Source organism: Solanum pennellii, chromosome 9, assembly GCF_001406875.1.
Source record: "Solanum pennellii chromosome 9, SPENNV200".
Lineage (NCBI taxonomy): Eukaryota > Viridiplantae > Streptophyta > Magnoliopsida > Solanales > Solanaceae > Solanum > Solanum pennellii.
The window spans coordinates 83,288,371-83,306,855 of NC_028645.1; the positions used below are offsets into that span (position 1 = coordinate 83,288,371).

General features: G+C 32.2%; 2 protein-coding genes and 1 pseudogene across 2 annotated transcripts; all 3 read left to right on the forward strand.

The window, feature by feature from the left end:
- The first annotated feature begins 1,716 nt into the window (after window positions 1–1,716).
- On the forward strand, window positions 1,717–8,782 carry LOC107031257. The gene is made up of 5 exons (XM_015232560.2): window positions 1,717–1,891; window positions 2,550–2,756; window positions 2,850–3,059; window positions 6,012–7,799; window positions 7,958–8,782. Exons 1-5 carry the CDS (start codon window positions 1,855–1,857, stop codon window positions 8,599–8,601), a joined length of 2,886 nt encoding a protein of 961 aa, XP_015088046.1. The 5' UTR covers window positions 1,717–1,854; the 3' UTR covers window positions 8,602–8,782.
- A 1,136-nt stretch (window positions 8,783–9,918) lies between these two features.
- Window positions 9,919–12,281, forward strand: LOC107030739 (cytochrome P450 83B1-like). Its single transcript, XM_015231998.2, has 3 exons — window positions 9,919–10,899; window positions 11,152–11,587; window positions 11,975–12,281. The coding sequence occupies exons 1-3, from the start codon at window positions 10,018–10,020 to the stop codon at window positions 12,145–12,147; spliced, it is 1,491 nt and encodes a 496-aa protein (XP_015087484.1). The 5' UTR covers window positions 9,919–10,017; the 3' UTR covers window positions 12,148–12,281.
- Window positions 12,282–13,071: 790 nt separating this feature from the next.
- LOC107030490 lies at window positions 13,072–14,903 on the forward strand (annotated as a pseudogene).
- The last annotated feature ends 3,582 nt before the right edge of the window (window positions 14,904–18,485 follow it).

Consider the following 18,485-nt stretch of genomic DNA (forward strand, 5'->3'; position numbering starts at 1 on the left):
TATATATATATTATATATATATATATATGATATTTTCTACGCCACTGACTTACGTCTTCGTTTTCTTTTTAATTAGGTTTAAGGGGATGAATTGCTAATTACTTTTATCACGACTTATTTTCTTCTTCATTTTCAAATGTTTGACTTGAATTTTAGTAATAGCACTGAATTTTGGACAACCATTAATTCAACAAAGTTGACATGATCTAACCTGTCTATTTAATTATAATTTTATAAAAGAGTAATGCTAAATATACAAAAAAAAATAATGATTTGGTCTTTCACTAGAAATTTAAAAAATATATAATATTTTTTATTTTAAAAGGTAAAAATGTTGAAATAAAAATGTAGAAAAAAATAGAAAAAATATTATTCTAGTCAAATTCTGGCCAAACTTTTTGACTAAAAATATTTTTCCTTGTAAAAACATTATTTTTTAATTTACTTACCAATTCACGGGACAAATAATACATGTCATTATTTCTAATTACCAAAACAACATAAACAATCTCTAAACTTTTTTCCTTTAAAAGTTGGGAAATAATCCATATAGCCATGCTCTTTACTCACACATATAGAAATGCATCGACATCACAAGATCATGACTCACAAGTGTTTATTTTTATAATAATAATAATAATAATAATAATAATAATAATAAATAAATAAAAAATTACTCTAATATTTTAACATCGAAAATTTGATCTATCTATATTAGGAGGTTCACTTTCACAATTACTCTAAGATTATTAGTGTTTGCAACAAATTTTAAACATATGGAAAATAAACAAACCATACAAATAAAATATGAAGAAACGTGATTTTATTCATCAAGATTGTGAGTACAAATCTGTTCCTCCCTTGATTCTACTCTCTAAGTTGATTTATCCATGATTCGAGGGCCGTTAGTGGCGTATTTCTCGAATTAGGATGATTTAGATTCGATCTCTCTATATGAATAATCCATCAATTTGTGGAGTATTCGAGATCTTGATCTCTTTATGAATATTTCGAGATGCCTTTTAAGGGAATTTAGTACCCTTTATATAGGCATAAACTAGGGTTTAGGGTTGAGTAACCTCCAAGAATCCTTATCTGAGTTGAACACAATTTGTAGAGTCCCAACTCGAATTGAACGCATCTTGTAGAGTCCTACGAAATTTCAATGTCTACAATTAGTAATCAATATTTTAACTTGAATTTAAGGTATATACATATACTTTTTTATGGTTAAATTATCTTGATAACTAAAAACTCGTATTTTTTTAAAAATTATAGAAATCTCATATTTTAAAGAATTCTACTTATAATTTATAAATATTCTCTGAAAATCAATCAAGATACGAAATAAGATACGGTACATGGTACATCCACCCTTCTCGTATCTACTCGTGAGATTACACAAAATATATTGCTATCAGCATACAACGCAAACTCAATTAACACATCATTAGATCAATAAAGGGTATTTAAGTCATCAATTTACAACCACTCTAAGCGCACAATTTTTACTCATTCAATCACCCAAAAAACATTGGATTCTAGTTCTAGTCAAGGAAGGGTATTTAAGTCATAAAAAAACTGTTTTACTCCATAACATACGCACATGGTGCAATATAACCATTTTTATCACCATCATCTCTGTTTCATACCCCACCCCCCACAAACCACCTACCCCACAGGCCCCTACCCCTACCCGCTACCCCACCCCTACATCTCTGTCTCTATCTTTTTCCCTACTGTACTACTAGACCTCTAGAATACTTTTTCAACTTTGACACCAAAGTCACAAACCTTTCTTTTCTTCAGTGCACATTTCTTTACTTCTTTCTTCTGTTGCTGATTTTCTTGCTTATGGAGAGCCAAGATCACAAAATGACAACCCCATCAGGTTTATTTCTCTAATGGGTTTCTGAAAGTTTGTTTCTTTTTAGTTAATTTGTTAGTTTCTGTTTATGGGTGTACTGTTTCTTGATTTGGGTATTCAGGGGTTTTGTTGAGGGATATCTACATTTCTCTTAACTTTGGGTTACTTTGTGGGAGTTTTGTGCTTGCATTTTTGTGTATATTGGTCAATTGTGTCTTGACTTGTGTTTGAAATGAGTTTTTTTGTGTATTAGGGAGTTGAGAAATGGGGGATTTTACTTAATTTTTTCAAGAAGTGTGTGTTGAATGTGTGAAATGTTTAATTTCTGTTTTGTTTTTGTGTATTGGGAGTTGTGAATTGGGGTTTTTATGTAATCTTGAAGAGTATGTTTACATATATAAGCAGACATGTGTATGAATGTGTAAAATGTGTGGTTCATCCTCTTCTGGGATTATTATAAGCATTAATTCTTGGTATTGCTCTGTGAATATTTGAGTTTTCATGTATAATTTGTTCGGTTGGTTGTAAGGAGTTGTCTATCGGAAATAGCCTCTCTATCTCTACGAGGTAGGGGTAAGGTCTTTGTACACTTTATTCTCTTCCGCCCACTTGTGAGATTTGCGGGGTATGTTTTTGTTATTGTTGGTAATGGGAGTTCTGAAATGAGATTTCTTGAATACAGGGCATGAGAATCATGGTACACATTTATGTCATAAATGTAGTTGGCCTTTCCCAAACCCACATCCTAGTGCTAGACACAGAAGGGCACACAAGAAGGTATGTGGAAAAATTGAAGGATATAAGTTTAGTGAATCCGAAGCAGGCAATTCTACCCATGCAGCTGTTTCTGATGACGAGCATCACTCAGATGGAGATCAGCAAACTCCAAGTGAGAAATCTCGAGCCTTTTGCATGAACATAGTTTAGTTTCTCTTTTCTGGTGAAATTTTGTGTTTTTATGCAATCATGGTTTTGGTTTTAGGTCCTATTGGTAAAAAGACAAGTGTTAAAAATGGTAGTAGTGGTGATAAATCATATCGATCAGAGGATGAAACTTTCTCTGATGCTTTCATGGAGTTTTCTGATAGTGGGATCAGCCCTGGCATGGAAGAGCGTCCGGAGAGTGTCAAAAGTTTGAACATGAATGTGAAAAAAGTTGATGATGAATTATTGAAGGCTGATGCAATTGGAGGTAAGCATTAAGGCAAATGATCACCCATGTTTATTTATGTCAAACATCAAATGGCTTCTCAAATGTGCTGTATGTAACTATATTTAGCTAAGTATTGGTTGTTGGGGAATGCAGCCATTTCCCAATTTCTGTAGTATTAGTTGTTGTCGTGCACTTACTTTTCACAGAAAGGGGAAAAAATAAATCTTGTTTTGGGGAAGTTGGTTATTGCTATCTTGTCTTTTTCGTCCTTCTTTTGGGTATCTTACTTGGGGGGAATCAGGTGAAATTGAGACAAGTAGTGCATGGAACTTGTGAGGCTTTGGAAATATTCTTCATAGATGATAAAACATGCATGGCACCTCATGCTCGAGAAACCCTCTAAGGTTATGGGAAAGCTCCCCGGAATTAGGGCATGGGGAGTATTTATCTCTTCATAGAAGCCATTTAAATCATTGACTGAAGGGTTCTTAGTTTCAGAATTAATTGATAGGTGATAGGTCCCAATGTTGCTTGAACTCTTCAAAAATATCAACATGTATGTGTCAAATACTCCCAAAGTAGTGCATTTTTGGAGTATCCGACACGGATGTGGCAACTATTTTGGAGAGATTGAGCATCATATTAGGTCCTTTGATGTGTGCAAAGAGTAGAATATTGATAATGCAACGAGTCAAAGTTCAAAATGATGTCATTTTAATTCTTTCCCAATGTTAGAAGCTTGTCTCTGTTTCTCTTTATCAAAAAAAGGATCTTGTCTCTGCTTCTAATTTTCCTTTTCCGCATGTCGGATTTGATGTTCCCTGCGACTTTGGTAATTGGTGAACCTATAAGGTTTGCGATTAGGAATTCTTATTATGAATTCTAAATCAGATGGATGGATGAAGTTCTCTTATATTGGATATTCATTTCCATGATTAACTTGACTATTTTATGGACATCTTTGCTTATTTCCATTGTTTGAAATAATTTATACTGGATTTTTAAACCCTTATTTTTTCCTGTCTTGAGGCTCTATGACAATCAATGATTCCCTCAACTTACTGTGCTTATTATGGACAATCATTAAACGGAAAAGGGTCTAAAATACCCTCAAAGTATTGAAAATGGTACAAAATTACCCTCCATCCACCTATTGGCTCCAAAATACCCTTCCCACCCATCTATTGGGTTCAAAATACCCTTGTCATCCACCTTTTGGTTCAAAATTGACCATTTATTTAACGGTTTTATATTTAAACTATTTAAATATTTTTTTAAATATGTGGCGCTCAACTATTTGTTATAATTTAACTTATTAATATAATTTATAAATCAATCCACTACCCACCCATTACTAATTAAACCCTCCAAATTATAAATCACTCACATTATTAATGCAACAACTGAAAAGTTACTGCCAATTGAGTGTTTTTAAAAATTTGAGACGAAAATATCTATAGATTTAAATTATCATACATTCAAGTGTCTAAATAAAAATTACCGATAAACTCAAAAGTCTGACTATGTTCATCTTAATTATTCTTACGTCTCAATTATGTGATGTTACTTCATAGGTAACTTTTTTTCAAAATAATATATTAAAGGTTTTAAAACAAATCATAAATATTTATAAAATTATATTTTAAAAAAGTGCATGAATTAATTCGGGATGTATTACTTCTTTACCTTTAATCATAAATTTCTAATTCAATCTTGAAAGAGAATCAAATTGAAAGTGTCCTCCTAAATAAGCGGCTCAACATAAATTTAATTGGGGATACGATTCGGACTCGAATAATTTTGGATGTCATTTTCATTAATCTATAATTTCATCGTGTTTTAGTAGTGTTTATGACGACTTTGATATTATAGTTGGATTACTAATTGGGTGGGGTTTAGTTAGTAATGGGTGGGTAGTAGGTTGGTTTATAAATAATACAAATAAATTAAATTATAACCAATAGTTGAACATCAAGTATTTTAAAAATATTTAAATAGTTTAAATTTAAAATTATTAAATAAGTGGTCAATTTTGAACTCAAAGGTGGATGACAAGGGTATTTTGGAGCCAATAGGTGGATGAAAAGGGCATTTTGAAGCCAATAGGTGGATGAAGGGTAATTTTGTACCATTTTCAATATTTCAAGGGTATTTTAGACCCTTTTCCGATCATTAAAATGCTTCTCATTAAAACCAGTGAACTCCCTTTATGATATTTCCCAAATCCGCTATTAATGCTGAACCTAGATGCTGTGTCATTGAAGACTTTTGTGTCAAGTCTATTTAGGTGTCTCCCACAATTGTCAGCTTAAATTTGTTGTGGATTGTCATAGCTCCATGTGGGCCTGCTTCTGTGGTCCTCTCTAGGAAGACTTTCCCCTTGGACAGTCGTATTACCCAAAATTATATGTGACAGTAATAAAATGTGGTTTTAAGCAATATAGGGAGTATGAGATGATATTACCTTGATAAGTGACTACATGGTTGAAATTGGAAGAAATGATGATCCAGAATGGGAAGAATGGTAAAACGAAAACGATGATCAAGATCGGGAAGATGCTAAAAATGAAGTTATTCGAATTTTTCTGTTCTTTTATCCAATGTGTCTTATTTCCCTTTGGGTGGGCAATGAGGCTCGGTAGCATTTGAACTGCATAACATCCTTGAGTTTCCTTTCCGATGAATGTTATAAAATGCGATAATCTATGGAAAATAGAGGAGCTTCTTCTTTGTGTCAAAAGCACCTTTATATTTATTAATTAGTTTGGCTTTAAGATAATTTTCTGCAACTTAATGTTCCTTGTCAATTTGTGATCATTATGCTACCGTAACCTACATATATTAGTTTAAATCATTTTGGTCGTTTGTTCCTTAATTGTTTCATTCTGCTACTTACGTAGCAATCTGCCTTCACAATTAGAAGACTGCATTTCATTCAATAATTACATTAATATGGATTTTACGAATTTGAGGTGCACTGTCTCGTTGTAGGTATCTCAGTTTCTTTAAATGACAACCATCTCACTGCCGAAGTAAATGATCCAGAGTCACCTGAAAATGCAACCAATCAGCCAGTGGCAGATAAATCTTTGGGTTCAAAGCTTGACAGATCAGTTGACTTGCAAGTGGATGCTAGTGCTGTTAAATCCGAGATCCCAGGGGATGCTTCTCTGCAGGAGATGAATGCAGCTGAATCATTTGAAGCCAAACAAATGCAGATGTCTTCTGATCAGCCAAATGATTTGAAGGCGATAGAAGATATCAATGCCAATGAAGTTTTAGCTGATGCTGTTGAGGCTTCAGTCGAAGTGTCTCAATCAGTGGTATCTGATACAGATGAAAAGACGTCAAATAATGAAAGTTATGAGTCAAAGCCACAGGAGGCAGAGGGAAAATTTTCAGTTGTGGAGTCCAAGTTACTTGAGGCAGAGGATCAAGCCACAGAAAATGTTCCCAACAAAGCGGAACTACAGCATAACGAGAGAGTTCCTGATTCTACGGAGTTGAAATTGGCCTTTCCCGAATCTGAAGTTAAATCTTTAGATGGTGTGAATGTAGATAAGGAGCATGAGCAACATGATAAGGCAGAGCAGGACGAACAGAGAATCTCCACTGAACTTTCACCTAATGCACCTACATTGGAATTGGAAGCTGTTTTGCCTAATGAAATAGATTGTGGTCGTCAAATGGAGCTTTCTGACTCATTCAAAGCTGATGACGGGATGGAAGATGTGCATGTGATGTCTCTGGCGAAAGATTTACCTGCATTAGACAACCCTGAACTGCTTAAAGATTTTAAAGACTACAATAAATACAAATCTAGTTTTCCATTGGATCTAGGCTCTTCTGAAGAAATTTTCTCTGTCAAAGATGACGTTGTTGCTGCATCAGAGGTGACTCAATCTTTTGTGGGCACTGGCAGGTCTGATGGAAGCATATCCTCAGTAGCTTTGGATGCTTCAGGGGATCAGGTTAGTGAAGAAAAGGTGGCAGTCTCCGCAGAGGCTATAACAGATTCAAGCGAATTATCATCCAAGCCGAATACCTTCGAGTGTGGAGTGTCGAGCATTCTGAACTCCAATGGTCTTCAAGAGCCTGAAGACACTTCAAAGAATTCTCTTTCAGATGCCAAGCAATCAACAGAAGTTGATGATCCTGTAGTTGAAAGAACTACGGTCACTCTCGGAGGAAGTGACCATGGTGAACATGAAAAGGTCGGAACCGAATGCCCAATTGTAGCTGGGGGTGAAACTGAGAAAGAAAGGACTGAGGAAAAGCTGGCAGGAGTTTCTGAAGGTGATAAAACTATCTGCCCAGTTGGAGGACATAATGACCGTGCTATAGTTACAGGCACAACTGTGCATGAAAGAAGGGAAGAAATTTTTCATGAAGCCTCTGAAGACGTGTCAATTAGCAATGATGCCAAAGCAGCGGAGTCTGCAGGTGCAACTGGATTGGATTCCAAAGTAATCAGTGATTGTGACGTGAAAGAGCCCACTGATTTGAACAGTCGTGTTGTTGATACTGATTTGAACAATTGTGTTGTTGATACTGATTTGAACAATGATGTTGTCAATACTGATTTGAGCAATCTTGTTGTCAATAACTCTCCTGCAGGAGATGTCCTTAAAAGTACCACTGGTGTCCTATCATCAGCCTTACAGAATGAGGGTGATGACAAGCTCATAAAACAGAACGAAACTGTTTCTGCAATGGATACACCAATTTCATCGAGTAGCAGAGCCGATAGCTTGGATGCCAACTGGGGTTCTATATCAGGTATAATCACTTTTGTTTCCTCTGTATGGATATATCAAATGATGAAAAGAACTTATTGGAGGTCAATTTTGGTTGCCTTTTGTCGTTGTCGAAAGGTTCAAAATCAGTTTTGTAGTTGAATCTCATTCTAATATGTTCTGCTGTTTGTGATGAAACAGTTCTTTCTACCCAGTCCGAGTCGACAGCCATTCCTGATGCCGAAACAACTGATACTCAAAGACTCGAGAAGTCGGAGCATGACTTGCAGAAACCAACTTCTGAATCTGAGGAGTGCCATGCTGACAAGTCGGATGTTTACGAGCCTCCGTCTTTCATGACATTGGTTGAGTCTGGTGAAAGTAGTGCTAACAAGAAAGCCACTGCTTCTGAGATTGAAACACAGCTGAACGCTCAACAGCCGAAAACAGAATCTCTTAAAGCAGGGTGGTTCCCTTCTATTACCAATGTGGTGAATGAATCTCAAGGGAGAAAGAAGAATGAGGAGATAATTGCAAAAGTGACAAACTGGAGTACAGGGAAGCAGCAACACACTCCCTTGAAAAGTCTACTTGGTGAAGCCAGATCTCCAAACGTAAAACAAGTTCTGCCATCAGCCAACAAGAAAGATGAAACTGCCAGTACTAAGACAACGACAGTCAACTCGATTCTGAGCTCAGAGGCACCAACTGCTGTCAGTAAAGAGGCACAGAAAGAATGGAATTCTCCCGCGAGGTATCCTGTTGACATCAAGAAGGAAAAGAGGAAGACGAAACCATACTGGGTACCGTTTGTTTGCTGCTCTTCAGTACATCAAGACGCGTAGTTCTTTTGTTGCGTGAATTTGACAATATATATATATATTCTTCTCTATATTAGGCTGTGTGCGTTTGAACTCCTTTATTAGAAAAAATGTTTCAACTGCAGAGGGATTATTCTTGTTTCTACATGTATATTTGTTGGATGCCTAGGTAATTGCTTTGGGAAAAATATGGCCTATTTGACTATCTCCTATCTCTGCTGCATGTTTTAATATTTTCTTCATATGATGTTCATAGCATTCCGAGGGCGTCTAGTCAGCTTTCGCGCACCTTGAACATAATTCCTTGGGCTGTTTACTGTTTCTCAGTAGCATAGGTACTCATGAATTTGCATAGAGGCAATTACTTTCCAGATTTAAGCCCAATTGATCAAAACGTTTGTTTAATTTCCTTCTGTCTACACCTTGTAATCTTAAAAATGAAGTTTGGGGAAGGTAGTGTAATCAAAACATGCCTTATCAAAGCAGTGATAAAAGAGACATTTTAGATTATATCCACCTTCTCCACTTCTAATGTCAAGAAAATCAATACAAAAATCTACACTACAAGGGTATGAAATCATACCTGAGAGATTTTTAAATAATGATATCGATTATTTCAAGGGTTAAAATTTTGAGTTTATTCCATTTGGAGTTGGCAGAAGAGGTTGTCCAGGTATGTAGATGTATAATTTACACGATGAACTTTTTTTCAAATAATTTTATAATTATAATTAAAGTTTAAATTTTGAATTTGTCTCTTTTCAGCGGTGGATCTTATACTTCCAAATCTTCTTTATGCATTTGATTGGGAATTGCCTTGTGGAATCATGAAAGAAGAAATTGACACAAATATTATGCCTGGACTTGCCATGCATAAGAAAAATCATCTTTGCCTTGTCCCTAAAAATTATCCATACACCTAACTAGTCATATAATAAATATACTATGTTTTAATATTACCCCTTTTAACATATGGGGATAGTGTTTTCCATCACCTATGTTTAATATGGTACGTATAAATATATGTTCTGCGTAAATATTCAACTAGATTTAAATCTCCCATTACTTACATGTGCTATAAAGCTCATTTCGATCATAAATTATGGCATATACAGCCAAGCGCGATATGACTTTTCTATGTCACTTAGCTTTCATGACTTAAATGTTTGTAGGTACGTAAGGGTTCACCATGAATTCATTATTTTTTGTTTAGACTATATATGTGTCACTTAGCTTTCACTACTTAAATGTATTTATACGTAAGTAGGTATATATGGGTTCACATGAATTTATTATTTTTTATTTTTATGCGATTTTAGACACGAATCAGGTTTACAACTTCAATTTGTGCAATCTACTTGTTTATATAGTCTTAAAGGTTTACTTATGATCCATTTATTTTAAAGACATTTCAAGTGATTAGTTTTTTTGTGTGTCAAAATGATTTTTTTAATATTTTCAGTAGCTCTTTCTATTATTCTCATTTTTCTTCTTCACAAAGCCAAAATGAATAAAAAAACCTTTCTGCCACCAGGTCCATTAGGGCTACCTTTTATTGGAAATTTGCATCAATATGATAGTTTAACCCCTCATCTTTATTTTTGGAAACTTTCCCAAAAATATGGAAAAATATTCTCATTGAAAATTGGATCTTCCACTATGGTAGTAATTTCTTCAGCAAAATTAGCAAAAGAAGTACTAAAAATACAAGATTTAGCATTTTGTAGTAGACCCTCTTTTCTTGGACAACAAAAATTGTCTTACAATGGTCATGATATTGCTTTTGCACCTTACAATGAATATTGGAAGAAAATGCGAAAAGTTTGTGTTACTCATTTGTTCAGTCTTAAAAAAGTACAATCTTTTAGTTCGGTTCGTGAAGATGAAGTCTCAAGAATGATCAAAAAAATATCTCAACAAGCAGCTGCTTCACAAATTACAAATTTGAGCAATATAGTGAGTTCACAAACAAGTACAATTATTTGTAGAATTGCTTTTGGTACTAGATATGATGAAGAAGCACATGAAAAGAGGAAACTTGATCAACTTTTAACTTTGATACAAGAGATGATGACAAAATTTTATTTCTCAGATTATTTTCCTCTTTTTGGTTGGCTTGATAAATTATTTGGAAATATTAGTATACTTGAGAAGAATTTTAAGGATTTAGATGAGTTTTTTGAAGAACTCATTCACCAACATCTCAATCCCAATAGGCCAAAATCAATGGAAGGAGATATTATTGATCTTTTGCTTCAATTAAGGAAAGAACAATCACCTTCAATTGATCTTACTTTGGACAACATAAAGGGAATTCTCATGGTAAGTAATCAACTATAATATACATATATTTGTGTAAAAAAAAAATACTTCATATATATTGGAAGGTTTACATAAAGTGTTTATATTCTACGTGACATAATATACATATACGACCACACTAAATAAGTAGGATTCATATTGGCTACATACTATCTATATGTTTACTTGTTTAACTAAATATAACTTTTAAGTGTCTATTTTCTCATGATTTGACAATCTCTTTCATTTTCCTCTTAATTGATAATTTTGTAGGATATATTAACAGGTGGAACAGACACTATTGTAATTGGAGTAATATGGTCAATGACAGCCTTAATGAAAAATCCAAAAGTCATGAAGAAAGTTCAAGAAGAAATTAGAAAATCAATTGGGATTAAAGGCATTGTGTATGAAGATGATATTCAAAACATGCCTTATTTCAAAGCCACTATAAAAGAGATATTTAGATTGTATCCACCAGGTCCACTCCTAATACCTAGAGAATCAATTGAAAAATCCACACTAGAAGGATATGAAATTCAACCAGGAACTATAATTCATGTGAACTTATGGGAAATTGCAAGGGATCCTGACATATGGGAAAATCCTCAAGAATTTATACCTGAGAGATTCTTAAATAGCGATATTGATTTTAAGGGCCAACATTTTGAGTTTATTCCATTTGGAGCAGGTCGAAGAGGTTGTCCAGGTATTTTGTGGTAGATTTATCATTTACACTAAATTATAGATTTTACATAAAACTAGAAATAACATTATAAATGGGATAGGAACGAGCCTAAACCAGTCGAGCTGTCTCATTTATAAAATATGTACAAATTACATATATAGTGTGTACTTTATATCATCAAATATACATATAATATACTTATCATATGTATATACTTATACACAACATATACACTATATTAATATATATTTTGTGTATATACTTTGACCAAATTAATAAATTAGTTGTCTATATGATATATATCTACAACGTTCCCTTTACAAATTATCTTTCAACCTATATTTTTCAAATAGCTCACAATTTTTTATAGAATTATAAAGATTAGATTCTGAATTCGTCTCTTTACAGGTATTGCACTTGGTGTTGCAACGGTAAATCTTATACTTTCAAATCTTCTTTATGCATTTGATTGGGAGTTGCCTTATGGGATGATGAAAGAAGATATTGATACCGATATTTTACCTGGACTTGCCATGCATAAGAAAAATCATCTTTGCCTTGTCCCTAAAAATTATCCCTAGACCTAGTCATATAATTTATATTTTAATATGTACCCCTTAGCATTTGGGCAGAGAATATTTATTATTACCTATGTTTAATATGGTACGTGATGTTTTGAGCTCGATTATTTCAATTATAATATTTATTCATATAAGGTGTTTATATCAAACTATATCTTCTACCACGATTGACTAATTTTATAGAGGGAAAAATGTATAGTAATTAACCATAATTAAGTGAAAAAAATCGATGTGCATACTACAATTTTAGCATAAGCTCCCGAATATTTTATCATTTCGAATTGAGCTAGATGGAAATTATTCTTTTGAACGAGTAATTAATCGAATACTTTTTCGATGTTTGTTCTCTTTAATCGATTTTTCAAGAATCCGAACACTTTCTCATCTCCCTTTGCAATTTATTCTATTTTTGAAATTATAAGTTCAAATTTATTATTTTAATTTTAGTGAATTTTTATGCATAAATATATGTTCCGCGTAAATATTCAACTAAATTCAAATGAACCCGCTAGTTGCATCTGCCAAGGGTACTTATTATATTTATTGACATGTGATATAATAAAACTCAATTCTATCATTAAATATCCCATATACAGCCTAGCTATTTTCTTCTCTCTCTCTTTTTTTTTTTTTTTTATGTCATATAGCTTTCATGAATATTTATATAGATAGTTAGATATCAGTTTATATCAAGATATTTGTTGCGTAAAATTTGATTTGAGTGATAGGCCGGGGCAAATTTAGAGTATCGTCTTTGGGTTCACATGAATTTATTACTTTTTCTTTTAGACTTCATATATTTTAAAATTGATTAAATATTTATAAATATCTAATTGTAATGTTATTATTATATATTGTGTACGATCTACGTATTATCCATTTATAGTTAAGACATTTCAAGATCGTGCAGTTTTGGACAGTAAAATGTTGTTCTTTCTATTCTCAGTAGGTATTTGTATTTTTCTATTTTTTCTTCTTAAAGCCAAAATATGTAAAAACACCAATGCGCCACCTGGTCCTTTAGGTTTACCAATCATTGGAAATTTGCATCAATTTGATAGTTTAAACCCTCATATCTATTTTTGGAAACTTACAAAGAAATATGGTAAAATCTTCTCATTGAAATTTGGCTCTACTCCAATAGTTGTAGTTTCTTAGCAAAATTAGCAAAACAAGTGTTGAAAACACAAGATTTAGTATTTTGTAGTAGACCTTCTCTTCTTAGGCAACATAAATTGTCTTAAAATGGTCATAATATTGTTTTTTGCACCTTACAATGAATATTGGAGAGAAATGAGAAAAAATTGTATCATTCATTTGTTTAGTCTCAAGAAAGTACAATCTTTTAGTTCAATTCGTGAAGATGAAGTATCAAGAATGATCAAAAAAATATCTCAACAAGCTACAACTTCACAAGTCACCAGCTTGAGCACTATGTTATATTCACTTACAAGTACTATTATTTGTGGAGTTGCTTTTGATATTAGGTATGATGAAGAAGCACATGAAAGAAGGAGATTTAATGAACTTTTAATTGAGACTCAAGCAATGATGGCTAGCTTATTTGTGTCTAATTTTTCTTCTTCTTTAAGTTGGATTGATAAACTTACTGGATTGACAGATAGTCTGGAGAAGAATTTCAACAACTTGATAACTTTTATAAAGAACTCATTGAGCAACATCTTAATCCCAATAGGCCGAAATCCATGGAAGGGGACATTCTTGATCTTTTGCTCCAATTGAAGAAAGAGAAATCAACTCCAATTAATCTCACTTTAGAGGATGTAAAAGCTCTTGCCATGGCAATCTTGTATATTTATGTTAGTACATGTACTTTGAGACTTTCTTTTTTGATTTCACACCTGATGTTGTTGAAGAAAAAGGAAGCTGACGATTGGAACATGTCAAAGGAACACGTCCAACGAAGTTGATTGACGTGTCTGCAGCAGTGCTGCACGTCAGTCAGCTTCGTTGGACATGTTCCAATCTCAACTTCCTTCTTCTTCAGCAGATGTCTGGAGCTCATATTAGAGCCCTAACTAAATCCAGATCGCGCACTGCATGGCCCATTCAGGGGTGATGCTCCCAACAGGATTTAGACTTCCTCATGAATTGACAATTTTTCTTTGTAGGACGTGTTAGTTGCAGGATCACACACAAGCACGGCTGTAATAGTATGGGCAATGACAGCCTTAATGAAGAATCCAAGAGCCATGAAGAAAGTTCAAGAGGAAATTAGACAATCAATTGGAAAAAAAAGCATTGTAATTGAAGATGACATCCAAAATATGCCTTATCTTAAAGCAGTATTAAAAGAGACATTTCGATAATATTCATCAGCTCCACTCCTACTACCAAGAGAATCAATGAAAAAGTCCATACTAGAAGGATATGAAATTGAGTTAGGAACCACAATTTATGTTAACTTTTGGGCTATTGCAAGAGATCCCTATATGTGGGAGAATTCAAATGAGTTTATTCCTGAAAGATTTCTGAATAGCGATATTAATTTCAAAGGATAAGACTTTAAGTTAATTCCATTTGGAGCTGGACGAAGAGGATGCCCCGCTATGACATTTGGGGTTGCCATAGTGGGACTTGCATTGTCAAATCTTCTTTATGCATTTGATTGGAAGTTGCCTTGTGGCATGAGAAAAGAGGACATTGATACAACTGTTAGGCCAGGAATTGTCATGCATAAGAAAATATATCTTTGCCTTATCCCTAGATTATATTCAAATATGGAAAAAAAAAATTATTTTCAAGCTAAACATATATAAAATCATGTAATAAATTATTCTTATGTTAAACTTATTGATCGACTCTAAATTATGAATTTGTCTCTCACTCCGCTCTAGTTCCAGGAGTGTTGTATTTTGGTTCTTTTATGGGAGTTTGGCTAATGAATTTTACGAAGGAACACCTTTATATTATGTAAATAAATAAATATAGGGAAAATTATATGAAATGGCAAACATTCATAACTAATTATATCATAGGGGTATAGTTTAATTTATTTACATTATATAATTATAGTTTTTTTTTGCTATAATTAATGGGGTCCACAACCTATTATGTAACCAATAGTATAAAAACCTTATTTTCTAATTTTGTATATAATTATACACAAAACAATTTTCTCTCTCCTTTTCACAAATAATTTTCTCTCTCCTTTTCACATTCTAACGTCTTCTCCTACATTTAATACTCCAGCTATCCGGTTTGAATTCCAAATTTTTGTCCAAAATTTGAGTAATCCCTCCCGAAGTTGAAGTTCCCTCCCCAAGTTGAAGTCAATTTCGTAAGTACTCCTTAATTTTAGTTGTTTACCTTTTTTTTTTTTAACTTATTTAAAATTTGTATATGTGTTCTGTTTATTATTTTTTTTTCATATATTTTGATGAAATAATCGATTTTTTGTTCTTGATAGATCTAAAATTGGTCAAACAATGAACGAATCATCTTCATCTTTGAGGATTACCAGAGGTAGTCCTTTGCATGTCAATGTTGTTGACATTTTACCATCCTTTTCAATGGGGCTAACTCAAGATTTTGGGGTTAATGTAGGGTCTTTGGGAAAATCAAAACAAGTTATACAAGAACAAACCATGGAAGAGCTGAGATCAAAGAAAAAAAACGACCCTATGACAGTTCAACAAGTTATTAAAAATGCCAAAGCTAGAGGCATTAAAATTGTACAAGGAACAAGAAAGAGGAAAGCTGTAAACATTGAATCAGAGGAAAATGCTTCCGAAGTTGTCGGATCTGAAGAACTTCATAATCATGAGGTAGTGTCTTAAAACACAAAGTTAGATACAATTTTTTGGTTAATTAGTTGTCAATATACAAAAAATATTAAATTAAGTATTGTATATTGTATATTCCAGGTTTAGTAATTGTATATACTATATTGCATGTTTATGTTATTTTTGGTTTTTGTATATATATACAAAATAGTAATTGGACTTAGTTATACAGATGGAAAATTTGAATATATGATTAGAATTTGTATATTCTATTAGTTATATACAATTATTGAAGTTAGTATATATTAAGTTTATATACATATACAAAAAATGATATGTACATGTCTGTTTTAATAGCTGGTAGTAGGGGATTGTATATTAAAGGATCATTATTTTTTTTTATATAAATATATACACAAAGTAATTGGATTTAGTTATATAGATGGGAAAATATCATATGTGATTATAATTTGTATATTGTAGTAGTTATATACAAATTATTGAATATAATGTCATGTTTACCTAATATATTCATGTACACATATCAATATACAAAAAAGGTAAGTTTCATATATATAAACAAAAATTAATCTGTGCATGACTTATTTTTTTTTGAATTTGAACGTTTAGCTTAAAAAAAGGGACGTTTCCCAAAAATTGTGGCATTATCTTAATTTATTGTTACCACATTTAACGCTTCAGTTACAAACCACTTTTTAAAATATAATTGTATAAATAAAAAAAAAACCTTTATATACAAAATTAAAGATACCTAAAATAACTAAACTATACCCATATAATGTAATTAGGTAAACTATACCCATATAATGTTATTTAATCAAATAAGTTTGCCATATATGAAATTTTCCCATAAATATATGTGCTACTGGCAGTAATTTTTTTTGATTTTCACTACTAAAAAAGTTACTGTTTTTTTCATTGAAATTTTCTATTGAAAAATGTTTAACGACTATTTTTATAAATATTTTAATTGAGTCGGTGAGAAAAGAAAATATAGTATTCCCTTCGTCCTTTTTTACTTGTCTACTTTTGAATTGACACACTTATTAAAAAAATAATTAATGATGTAGTGAGTTTACCATTTTACCCCTATTAATTATGAAGTGGACGAAAAGTTCTACATTTTTCAAAGTAATTAGTCATTTAATTAAATTGTATAAAAGGTAAAAATTTGTTCTTTCTTGATATATCAAAATGGATAAATAATTAGGGACAACTATAAAAGGAAAAAGTGAACAAATAATTAAAAGACGAAGGGAATAGTATTTTTACACGGAAGAAGCAACAAATTGGAAGATGGTAATAAAACTATTTTGTATAAACGTTATAATTTATTTCAAAGTTGGAAAAGGCAATTACGTACCTTAGTACAAGTAAGAGTTGGAGGGGAGAAAACATCCTCACTAATATTTATGTTCTTTATTTCATACTTTATCACATATAAAATTATATAAAATTTCATATATCATAATAATAAGGTGTTATTTATAAACAAGACAAAAATAACAATCAGACATTTTATTTTAAAAGTTCTATCTAAAGTATTCAAACGATATGTTAGTTTGTGAAACACATCATATAGTAATACGATGCATTAATAATCATAAATCAAGAATGCACCATTTAATGTGAGATTCACCAATCCAAGGTGGGTGGGGTGGGGGGACACCTACTCGATTTGAGTTCAAAATGAATTATTTAGTTGTTTCAGATTAAATTTAAAATATTTATTTTTCGTCACGCAAAACCTACTCATATCTCTTGATACATTTTGGATTCAGAACCAAACTTGACGAATTTGATCCTTATTTTTGTATTAAATTTATTTCACTTTAAAAATTATGAATTTAAGTCTATTATTTTAATTATAGTGAATTTTTACCTATAAAAATATGCATCGTAAAAATATATCTCAATTATTGGATATTAAAGATTTATCTGCATTTGCCACTAATCCTCATTGTCTATACTGACACATGCTATAATACTCATTTTCATGATTTATATTACAGGTAGATATCAATTTACATCAAGGTAATTAAGTACCTTAGTTTTTTTTTTTTTTGGAGATTTCTTGTAGCAATTGAATATTAAGTGGTTTTCAGAGGTTTGAGAGAGAAATTAACAAATTGTGTAAAATATGATTAATTGATAGGCTGGGATGGATCTACTGAGTAGAGTGTCATTTATGAATTTACATAAATTAACCTTGATATAATTAAAATATTAATTCAAAAATTTTGAATTTTGAATTTACCGCAAAATATGAGGAGTAATATTTGCATAAATAAAAGTGTATGTGTGACGACCCAAAACGGGTCGCGAGTGGCACCCACACTTATCCTACTATGTGAGCGAACCAACCAATCCAATTCCCAACGTTTCAACCATAAATAACAAAATATAATGCGGAAGGCTTAAAACTCATTAATGAAAATCGATTAAATAACTTATAAACTCAATACTTATTATTTCCAAAACCTGGAAGTCATCACCACAAGAACATCTATCCTCAAGTTACTAATCTAAGAGTATCTAAGAAGCTAAAATAAGTAAAAAGCTAGTCCATGC